This window comes from Condylura cristata, unplaced genomic scaffold, assembly GCF_000260355.1.
Source record: "Condylura cristata isolate star-nosed mole 26May11 unplaced genomic scaffold, ConCri1.0 scaffold00025, whole genome shotgun sequence".
Taxonomy (NCBI): Eukaryota; Metazoa; Chordata; class Mammalia; order Eulipotyphla; family Talpidae; genus Condylura; species Condylura cristata.
Window position 1 is genome coordinate 24,824,522 of NW_004567126.1, and position 12,112 is coordinate 24,836,633.

At 37.4% G+C, this 12,112-nt stretch overlaps 1 protein-coding gene across 2 annotated transcripts in view; it reads right to left on the reverse strand.

Moving 5' to 3' along the window:
- SIK2 (salt-inducible kinase 2) overlaps positions 1 to 12,112 on the reverse strand; it is a 93,518-nt gene extending 81,406 nt beyond the window's left edge. The window contains exons 1-2 of one of the 2 annotated variants that reach the window (XM_004689277.2): positions 11,844 to 12,112; positions 2,185 to 2,301 (exon numbers count right to left, since the gene is read on the reverse strand). In XM_004689277.2, the coding sequence (XP_004689334.1) occupies positions 2,185 to 2,301; positions 11,844 to 11,978 (252 nt within the window). In that variant the 5' untranslated portion in view covers positions 11,979 to 12,112. The remainder of the gene's footprint in view (positions 1 to 2,184; positions 2,302 to 11,843) is intronic. The other variant, XM_012729586.1, reaches the window with a different exon arrangement.

Consider the following 12,112-nt stretch of genomic DNA (forward strand, 5'->3'; position numbering starts at 1 on the left):
GGTCACCTCCGGGGCAGGCAGGAATCGAACTCATGCGGAAGCGGCTTTAGATTCTCAGTGCTGTGCTTTAACCCGCTGTGCCACCAGGGAGGGCCAATGGAGCTTTTTTTTTAAAGATTTATTTTATACATACAAGAACTGTAGTATAGGCCGGAGATTTCATTCTAGGTAGTAAGAGACTCAGACCCAGATTTAGCTATGTGAACCTAAATTCACACTGCTTAATTTCTTCACTCATAAAATGAAAGATTATTTTATTTCATTTTAAAGATTTATTTATTTATGCATACAAGAACTAGGGTACAGGAGGATAGGCCAGAGGTAGGAGGGTGAGAAGATTCACCAGGGACAGAGTGGGGAGCAGAATAGGCAGATGTACTAAAATACACTGCTGAGGGGAGCAGAGGGTGGGACAAGAACAGTCTGCTATGCCATATGGGTCACCTCCCTGGCCGAGGATCGAACTTGAGCTGCAGTGGCCACGGATAGCTTCATAGTGCTGCGTTTTAAGCCACTGCGCCACCAGGGAGGGCCTGACTAATAGAACTTTTAACCTCAGTTTGGTTTATGGTTCATCAGAGGCTTCTAAGGATGTGCTTAATTTCTTATTAAGTGTCCTCTTTGAGAATTAAAAAAGAAAAAGTTTTACAGAGAAATTCACTGATACAAATTTGACCAAAGAGGCCCTACGAGGTTTTAGAGTTTTAGGAATTGTTTTGAATGGCATTCTACACTCTCTCACTCTGGTAATTCAAATGGTCTCCAATGCTGCACACCTTTTAAACTGCATATCTCTACAAATAAAATGTTCTTGAGTCAAATGCATGAGTCATGTGGATATATATGCATGTACTTGTACGCACACACACACACACACACGTTTCTATGTACATACAAACACAGAGACACAATTGCACACTTGTCCCACTGTGTACGTATATTCCGTACATTAGAAATTTCATGAATAAGAAATGAACATAAATTGAATTTTCTAATATAATTCTATTATTTCCTTATGATCTCCCAAGGGACACTTGTGCAAGAACCTATCTAGTGTTAGTGCTACTTGATCTCTCAGGGGAAAAAATGGTTCAACACTGTCAATGGATTTCTGTGGTACAAAGACGCCTATCACTGTCACTGATTTTTGAGCTACTAACATGATATTAATTGGCTGGTAAAACCTCTGAAAATTCAGCAGTTCTTTTTCACAAGCCAGTACAGGCGGAGTCTGGCATACCAGGGCACACACATCACACTTTGGAGATCAAAGTCATAGAAAGCATACTGCAATAGCTTAAAAATAGTTCTCCAATTTAAAGGTTCTACATATTAATGAACAGAAATGTAAAGAAGTAAAGTTTTATACAAAATTATAACTTTTAGACATGAATTACATTTAAAAATCTGAGAAAATCTTCCTGTTAAAAACATGGCTTGTACTTGAAATGGGTGGAGATCATTTTACAAAAATTACATCTTAATAAAGTTGATTTTTTCAAAAATAGCTCATTTGCTTTCTTTGACAAAATAACCCAAACAAAATATAAGACTTGGCTCTAAATATCACAGTAACATACTACTCTAACCTTTGTATTTCATAAGACAGAAATGGTTTATTTTTTTATTATTTTTTTAAAGATTTATTTATTTGTACACACAGAACTGGGGTACAGGCCAGAGGCTCAGGGACGGTGAGAGGCTTCACCAGAGAGAGAGTGGGGAGTAGAACAGGCAGATCGACGAAGTACACTGCTGAGGGGAGCAGCGGGCGGGTCAGGAGAGGTCTGCCACGCCATGTGGTCACCTCCGGGGCAGGCAGGAATCGAACTCATGCGGAAGTGGCTTTAGCTTCTCAGTGCAGTGCTTTAACCTGCTGCGCCACCAGGGAGGGCCAGAAATGGTTTATTTTTTAAAGAAGCAGGACTAGGATTTCCTCATTGAGGGTATGACCAATAATGAGTAACTGCCAACATTTTAATGACTACCAAACTTAAGACTACTTAAAAGTTACCAATCGTTTTCTGATTATTCGATTTTTATTTAAATGTAGAAACATGGATGTATTCAGTAGACTAAAGACATATTAAGTATCCTTTTTTTGAATTAAAAAAAAAAGAGAGAAAACTGATGGTGTAAAGCAGACACCAGAGAAGCATGGAGGGCAGGTTAAGTAAAGCATACCTGATAAAGCTTGATTATGTGAGGGTGGTCTAAGAGTTTCATTATCTGTACTTCTCGGTAGATTTTCTCAAGGTTCACTGCATCCAGCTGAGATTTGTCTATTATTTTTATTGCCACCTGCATCCCAGATACAAATAAATATAATTAGTATATAATAGTTAACATTTTCCAGTTAAGAATCTTAAAATGTAACCTGAAACTTGGCCTTGGATACCTGTGGTAATGCCAGTTACTATTCATACTGCAAAGTTACTTTAATAAAAAGTTCTTCTTTCATGACTACTGTTATGTCTTTTTATGCCATTTAAAAACCAAAGAAATAAAATCTCAGTGGTTTCAACTGTTTATCATGCTACCACACAATACCTACAAACAAATGATCAGTGAAGTGGAAAACAATTTCAATTGTACTGTAACAGGATTTTTTCCTAGAAAAGCAAGTGATAGGCTCCAAGAAATATAGACATACCTTTCTGGGAAAAAAGGGTGAATACAAAGCTTTAAAAAGCACATGAAAAAGGAGTAAAAGCAAAAAGTTCAAAAATTCAAATGTTCACAATTATACCAAAACTTTAAGGAACTGATCTTTTAAAAATGTGGCCTCTTCCTCATATAACTAGACCTAACTATGTTAACAATTTGAAGATGAATAACTAGGTAATCAGAAATAAAGATACATATTTTTCCAATCATGAAAAAGAAATGATTTTTTTTTAAATTGGTACCTGTCTATTTGGAAATACAGTATTCAAATTTAAATAAAAATTTTCAGGTAACTGGGAACCACTGTTTTCCTCACAGCTGCTCTGTTCTCTACTTTTTTCTCTCTACCATAAAATTTCCTTCTTACCCTCCCCTAGTTGTATAATAATTAGCTGTCCACAGCTTGTTTCCTGATTTGAATTAATTGTAGCTGACAAAAGGACCCAAACTTTCAAGGGGAAATCAAATTACTAAATATATATGAGTAAAATTAAATTTGTTGTCTAAGAAAGGGGGTAGCTGCTCTTCCTCTGGGCAGCAAAGTACATAGATTTTGCAGTATTTTCATAATGTCTGGTGGTGTTTTATTGACTTTCATAATTAAAATATTATAGCAAGCAAAAGATGTAAAACTTAGGCAAGTAAGTAGATCAATAGTGCACTTGCTATGAGAGACATTATTGAACCATCTCCAACCTAAACACACTTAAAGAGATACCCAACTTGCCCAGTTAAAACTGTGATAGAATACATACATTACGGTCAATCACTTTAGGTAACAGATGTCAGATAAAAAGGTAGGTGTATACTTAAATTTCTTCAATATTCCTTAGAAAGAAAAAATGGAGTATCACACATTTTGAAGAAAGGGCCTTATCCTACAACTTCTGTAGTGTAGCAAGATACCGGCACCCTTCCCCCAACAAAGACTTCCTGATCCAAAAAACGGACCCTATCCATCAAATTAATAGAAAAGAACTGGAGAGAAAATAATCATGGTTTTTAAAATCTTAGCATGAGTCCCACCATTTACAAAAATTTTATTCTATGTAATACCTTGAATATCATATTTAATGTTAAAGAAAAGGTTTGGATACTAAATAGCAATAAAAGTAATATATCACTAAGAAATATTTCTCTTACATCCTTTTGGAACTTTGGCCTTAAATAATGAAAAAGTGAAAAATATGTAATCTAATTAAACTTTCATAATAAAAAACTATAAACCTTTTCTCAAAAAATATCTCATGGCAAAATGCAATTCCTCAATTTTTTCTTGGGTCACAAATTTTATATATATATATTAAAAATATAAATGTACATATCTATGTAAATGTGCACATAAACACAAATACATATTATACACAGATATATACAACACAAGTGTATATATATATCATTATGCATATGTGTCATAGTCCATATTTGTTATGAGGGTTATGAAAAACTAAAGCACTAAAAGGAAAGAACACGTTAGCATGTTCCTTATAATAGTTAGGGCCTGTGCAAGTGCTTTAACAAGCAGAATCCAAAATTATTTAAATGTAACAGAAGCTTCTTTATAGCTCATGCGTAGATATGGATGGGTAAAGTTGGCAGATGGCCCTCTTCCAGGGAAGCATAAGAGTTTCATGGCGGCTTTACTACCTTCGCAATGGCTGGCATGACTACCCTGAAGGTGGCCAGAGAAGAAAAGCCTGGAGGGGCCGTCCTGAGAAGTCTTATAGATTAGGCCAGGGAGTGGCACATATTATTTCTATTCTATCTATTGGAGAACTCAGAGATATGACCGTATCTAATACAAGGGAGGCCAAGAAATAGTGTAGTCATAGGTTAGGGAAGAGGTGGAAACAGTGGAGTTTGGGGAATCGTTTAGCAGTCTCTGCTGAATGCTTCCAGGTAATTTGACAACAGACTCTTCCTAGTCTGCAAATATAATGATGATGATAAGGAGAATGACTTTTACAACTACACAACACTTTAGTGAGATATCTTATATATTTTATCTATCAGTATCTTAATGTTGTGCAGTAAATAGAACAATATACCCATGTTTGAGAAAACTGAAGTTCAGAAAGTGTTCCATAATCTACAAAGGTTAAAGAGCACAAGTGAATTAATAGGGGGGAAAAAAAAACAAAAAACAACAACATGGGGTTTCTAACTCCAAGTTCAATCATCTCATCATTTCAAAGAGCTTATTGTTTACACATGTACTGGGCACCTATTGTGTGCATGAAATGATATCTGGGAAACAAAAGTGAACAAGATCTGATTCCTAACCTCAAGGAATAGGACTGCGAGAATAAAGGAGCCTTTTGGAAAACAAATTTTATTTGCCTGCATTTTGGTATTTTCCTAAGGCCACTTCAACTCAAGTTCTATCCACCTTCCCACCCCCACCCCCCAGTGAGGTGACCCATATGCTGCAGCAGACTTCTTTCTCCCCCGCTGCTCCCCTCAGCAGTGTACTTTGGTGATCTGCCTGTTTGGTCTCTGCTCTGTCTTTGGTGAATCCTCTCACCACCCTTGTAATTCTGGCCTATACTCCAGTTCTGTATACATAAATAAATAAATCTTTTTAAAAAATTTAAGGGAAATGACTGAGATTTAAACCTTTAAAAAAGAAAAAAAAGATACCAATGAACTTGGTATAAATTCTGAGGACTTATTCTCTGCATCCTATCTTTTACTTCCAAAATCTACAAGGCCAAGACAAAGTCAAGCAACGGACTCTATAATAATCAAGGACTCCCTTTTCTTTATTCTTTATATTGTTTAAGCACTCTAATTTTGAATTATGCAATCATTATCCTAAGAAATCCCTTCAGTAAATTTTTATGCAAATAAGAACTCGGGATTAGGCCTGAAGTACTGGGGGTAGGAAGAAGATTCACCAGAGGGAGAGCGGGGAATAGAACAGGTGGCTCTACTGAATACACTATTAAGGGAGCTCCCTGGCAGGGATTGAACTCATGGCACAGTTGCTGTTGATAGCTTAGTAATGCCGAATTTAACCTCTGTTGATAGCTTAATAATGCCGAATTTATCCTTAAGCTCATGCATTTAAAGATATCACACATACCAAAGTGGGTTTTGGTGACTTTATAAAGATGTTATGCAGCAAGACCTATTCTTCTAGTAACAAATCAAAAGGAATTACCATCTTTGCTTTCTCAGGTAATAGCTTCAGTGTTATTTACTACTTATATACTAATTCTATACTGTCCTTTTGAAATATCAAAAAGCGTGATCTTTACCATACAATTAGATCTTAAAAGAAGTTAAAAGTATAAACACACTTCTTAAGCTAATACATCAAATCACAGGTAGAGGCCGTTAATACGGTTTATTATTTGATTGAAGTGGGAGTATGAACGTTCTATAGTAAAAGGTTTCCGAAAGCAGGAAAACTGACCAGACTTCTCTAGTTATCCTTTAAGATAAATTATTCTTTTTCCAATTAAAATTCTGACTTTTAAAAAATATTAGAATTTATATAATAAATCCTCATTCAGATATCATTTAACTTGTATGATGGTAGATAAGGAAAACAGGTTGGAGGAAAACTAAATGTCATTATACCTGTACAGCCCATGAAAACTGAACTGAGAATTCTTAAAACTATAAAAGAAGTGATTTAAAATGCTAAACCAATCAATAAAGAACAACAGAACTTAAAATATGGGTCAAAGGATAAAAAAACATGTCACAAAAGAAATGGTAATAGTTAGCCATGTAAATCTGTGTAAAGAAATGCAAACCAAAACAAAAACATTATTTTTCCTCTCAAGCTAAGAAAGATTTAAAAAATAATATTCTTGGTAAATAAGTATTATTCCTAGCATTAATTAATAGGTACTCCTTATCTGGAGAGTAACTTGGTACCTCCTTATGACATAAGATATGGATGTAAGGACACCCTGACCCAAGAATTTGGTGTACAAGAATGTATTTATCTATATGGAATGCCTTATATTAAACATTATTTTAATAAGAGAAATAGCAGGAAAGAGAAATAATCTAAATTTCAGCAATAAGAGATCAGTTAAGCAGAATAGATGTTCCTATGACACATAAGATTTAGCCATCCTTTAGAGAGTTTTTTCTATTTAAAATATGGAGAAATGTCAACACATAAAGTGAACAATCATAAAAAACATCAATTTTATTACTTACATGTAAAATATATGTTTACAACTACAGGCTATGGACTAGTAGTGTATTAACAGTGTTGTTTCAGTCTGGATGGTGGAATTAGGATGTTCATTTTTTTCTTTGAGCTTTTCAACCATGTCTACAATAAACACACATACCTTTTGGGAGCTGGGGTAGGAAGCATAAATTTTGGAGAACTACAATTTTGGCATCATTTTTCAGTTTAAGCCATGATCCATTGCTTAACTAGTTTTAAGTTTTTTTAAATGTTTTCAAAAATCAAGTTTCTGGTGAAATTTCCAAATGTAATTATCTTTCATTCTTCTAACGATTTCAACTAGATATGTGGTCTGTTAGTGTTTGAAAGTGGAAAAACATTCTCCATAAATATATTGTATAAAGAGACTTTTACATAAATAACTTATTTCAAATATATGGAGGAAGAGGCAGGAAAAGAGGGGAGAAACATCATAACAAATTTCTGGAATCCATTTGGCTCCAAGGAATGAATGCAGTAAGCAGTGGGCCATAAATCAAATGTCACCATGAACACCCAAGAATGGAGGTCAGTGTCAGTTATTTCCAAATGAATGTGTTATTTTTTAATTGCCTGATACGGAGACAGAATCTCCCTCAATGGGATTAAATCAGATACATTTAATTCTGTAAAAGTTAAAAATTTCTACAGACTATAAAAATTTATGAAAAATGTAAAATTCAAATGTATTTAAAAAATAAGGTCTTTTCCAACAAACATCATAATCGGAGTATAATATTCTCTTCTCTTGTTTCTATTCTTGCCCAATAAATGCACTTTTCATACTTAAGCCATTTTGGAAAGCTCTATAATTTTTAACATTTTAAGATAGTTATTAGTTTAGGAATTACATGTAAATATGAAAGTCCCAAAACGAACACCGCTTTTTAGTGAAGAAAGCAGTGTTCAGATGTCCTTTCTATCAGTTAGCATTCCTGGCTCTGTTAACACTAAGTCAGCCCAATCAACATATCTTTATAAGAAGGTAGTTTGCAGAATCTCTTTGAAAGAAATCAACGGCTACACAATCACAGACTCTTTAGCTAAGCATTCTAAGTATACTCAACTGTCTGTCAAAGAGATGATCTGAAAAGAACTAATGATGGTTATCTACTGGAAGTGGCACTTTGCTTTTCATTTATCTACACTTTAAAATTTTTTCATAACAAACATGAAACACTTGACAATAAAAATATACTAGAAGACAAAAATAATACCTTCTCATTTGGCAATTTCCCTTCTAGGAATTTACCCCTAATTCCTCTTCCCTAAAAGTAATCTTAAATGCAGCCACAGAGTTACCAAAACAAAAATGTTCATGGAAAATTATTGACTGTACATGAAAACTGGGAACTATGTAATGTTCAATAAGGAACTCATTAAATAAAACAGGAGTCATCTAAGAGGTAGTAAGTATACTACCTCTTAGTATATAGTAAGTATAAAACTGGTTTACAAAGTTACAGAAAATAAAAATCCTAAGCTATAATGATAAGTGGAATAAAGGATACAATTTTAAGTATATCATGTAATCCCTTCTATGGAAAAAAATGCATTAAAAATTTAAGACTCAAGGAAATATACCATAATGATATGAATGATTTATTCCCACTGGTGGAGGAATATACATGTACTTCTTTGCACAGTATATTTTTTCTATAGTGAGACATTATTTCTTCACTAGTAAGAAAACAAACAAAAAATTGAAAGGCACAATGACTTTTCTGGGTTGTTATTTAACAGACAAAAAAAAAAAAAAGAAAGAAAGAAACAAGCAAAAAACTAGTCATACAATTAAAAGAAAATATTCCTTGCTAGTATATTACTAATAAAACACTACTCAAGGACATTCACGGCATAGCAAGCTAGCAACCACAACTGCCTAAAATAGTTTTAACAGCCTAAATGCTATTATTCTCTCCCCATTATGCTAATTTTATAAAATTAGCTACTTTAATTCATAAACCACAAAACAATACTACAAAGCTTTTATGAAGTATTATATTAAGAAGCTGGAGTCTACCACCACCTGTCATCCCTTTTGTGTGAAAAATCTACATAGGGGAACTAACATAAGACTCCTGCTTCAGATGATGTAAATATATTTCTTAAACAATGTTAAGCTCTTTGATAGAACTAAATAAATATTTATTTTCTCTTCTATTTTTTTCCCCTAAAAGGCAAGCAGTCTTGGATCTCCCAAGCTCTGTAGAAATATATCATTTTTGAGTGATACAGAACAAGAGACAGAGAAGAGCCAATTAAAACTAAAAGGGGCCAACTGTTCATCGCATAAATGTTTAAACTAAGCCTGAAACTTTGCCTTGGGTTTAAACACGGGGGAAGTTTTAAAACATACAAACTTATATTGATGTTAAAGCTTAGCATAATGGAAAAAGCTTTCATAGTCAGTAAGAATAATCACAATACTCTGCTGGTACTATCCTTTTATAACATGTTAACTGTCCTCACTATAATTACTGTGGTATATTCAGCAATGAGGACCTAAGATAATGTTAAATAAAAGCTGAAAGTTTCCATTAACTATCTTATAATACTTGAGATAATCATCGTATTTATCAGACACAAATATGTTCCCAGTTTACAAATGAAGATAAATAAATCTCATTAATAACATCGTATACTTTAAGAAACAATTGTGCCTATGCTGTTGCTAAAAATTTCTTACAAATTATCAAAGAAATTCACAGCCTAACGTCACAGTACTTGAGAGCTACAGGAACTTTTCATTAATTATCTTAACTATAATTCCTCTTAACTTTAATCTCTAATCACCACACCAAAATTACCATAAATTTACAGATCCACCATCTTAAATTCAGTTTCTTTTTATATATTAAGGACACTAAAATCGAAGGGAGATGTGTTCCGTGTACTAGACATTTAGCTTTTAATTTAAATAACAATATACTACTACACACAATTAGGATGAGTGCTCTTTCATGATCTGACCTGTGTCTTCAATTCCAAATGCAGTGAGCTCACTCTCGGAGCCGTCATGACACCACGTCACAGTGCCCCCTAGCTCTACAAGATATATCTGTTTGAAAGGGACAGGGCTTCAGCTGTCAACCTCAAGGAAGGCAATCCCTCCCTATCAGTCCCAAATTAGGGACTGATAGATACCATATCAGGAAAAGGTGACCTAATAAATAACAGCTGATTCTTAAATGGTGGGACTAATACTAATAAGAACTGCTGAGAAAAAACAATTGACAGATTTGAAATTCAACTACATAACAATATAGTTCAAAAGTTCCGTAGACGTTCTAGGTAATGCACAATTGTTTGATTTTTGGCGATCACTTAGCAAGGACTCATAAAAGTACGCATTCAAAAATGCCTTCTTTTCAACAATTTAAATTGAAATGGCATTGCATTTAGGCCATGTGTTCTTCAGAGGAATGGAAACAGTTTGTTTCTTCATTTAAAAAAATGCTTGGGTGAGATTAAACTATGTAAATATTTAGCAATCTCATTATAGCCACACATTATCTACCACTACAAAGTTAACCTAAATTGCTAACATGGGTAAATTTGTAAGAGAAAAATTTGTGACCTTGGTCCTGAGGTTAAAAAAAAAAAGGGAGATTGGACGGCTTCAGGATCAGCAGCAGAGGTCAAATATGAAGTTGGCACAGATATATACCCTTTTTTGAAATGCACCCCTTCGGATTAAGTAAAACTTCCAAGAACAACAGAAATAAAAAGCACTCAAGCTTTCAAATGCCCTTCACCCTCCACAGCCATTCTGGAAAAAAAGTCTACTTCATTCCATATTCAAACTCTATTACATTTGTACTTTGAAGGGGAAAAACTGAATAGGATGAAAACTGGAAGAAAAAAAGACAAACTGAAAAAAAGGGTGAAACTCTAGGAGCAACTACATTAAGGTACAGAGTACGCGAAAACACAAGGTTTTATTCCAAAGAATGATTTTGTTTCTACCGTCTTCCTAACGTATTTAATTTACACGTCTTAAAATAGAGACCCCGAGGAAAGCAGCTTGAGGCAGGGGAAGGAAGGGGGGCGGGTTAGGTAAGAACAGAGACTTGTGAGAAAATATGTGCGGTGCATTAGAATGTGCAATGGAGGTGGGGTGGTGGGGGATGCTGGATTCACCCGCAGGAAGCAGTTGAGGGCTTTATGAGTAGAGAGGCAGAATCAGATGTGGCTTAAGGGACGCCTATTCACAGCCAGAACGCACACCAGGTAAGGGGACAACCCAGCCTAGACACACCAGCCCACCGAGTATGCAAACGCCTAGAAGACCATTTAAACCAGTCCTATTGTCTGGAGTATTAGATGGAAATTCCTCCAGCACGAGATCAAGCTAACCTGACATCGAATTAGAGTCACTGTCGGGCAAATGGAGCGAGAGAGGAGTGGACAGTGGCCGTCCGGGCGTTCTTGGCCACCGGGGTCCCTTCTCCGCGGGGCTGGGAGGGGCGCCGGGGTCACCCGGGCTGCGCGACGCCCCGTCCCGGGAGTCCGGGTGCAGGCTGTCGGGTCCCCTCCACCGGACAGGCGGCGACTCTCGCCGCGCTGCCCGGGAGCACCGAGACTTCCCCTCCCACCCCACCCCCAGTCGAAAGCAGGGAAGACGCGGAACTTGGGCTCCCCAGCGGAGGCCACAGACCAGGTCACGGCCCGGGTGGGAGACTCGGGACGAAATTCCGTGCGGCCACCGGGGGCGGCGCAGGGAAGACACAGCCCCGGCTGATCGGGTTTCCGATCGGACGACACTCGCGTGCGGGTGACCGGGCCCCGATCCCCTCGGCGCGCACCGATCCCCTTGCACCTCCTGGGTCCTCACAGTCCCGGCCCTTACGCCCGCCCCAGCCGGTGACCCCGGCCTCTCCGGTGCCCCCCAGCCCCGCTGCAGCTGCCCCTCTGGGTACAAACAGCTCCTCTCCCCAAGCCCTCTCCCCGGACGCTCCCGCTGAGCCCCGGGCCGCACCTCCGTCTTGGTGATCCGGTGCCGCCCCAGCTTCACCACGGCGAAGTTGCCCTTGCCCAGCGTGCCCTCGATGTCGTAGAACCCCACCCGGACCGGCCCGCGCTGCAAGTGCCTCGGGCCATCCGCCATGACCATGCTGGGCCCCGCTGCTAAACACGGCGGACTGGAGCGCGGGCGGGCGGGCTGTGCGGCGCGGCTCGGCTCGGGCGACGGCCGCTCCGCTTGCTCCTTGGCTCAGTCCCTCCCGCTCCGCTGGGCCCAGCCAGGCG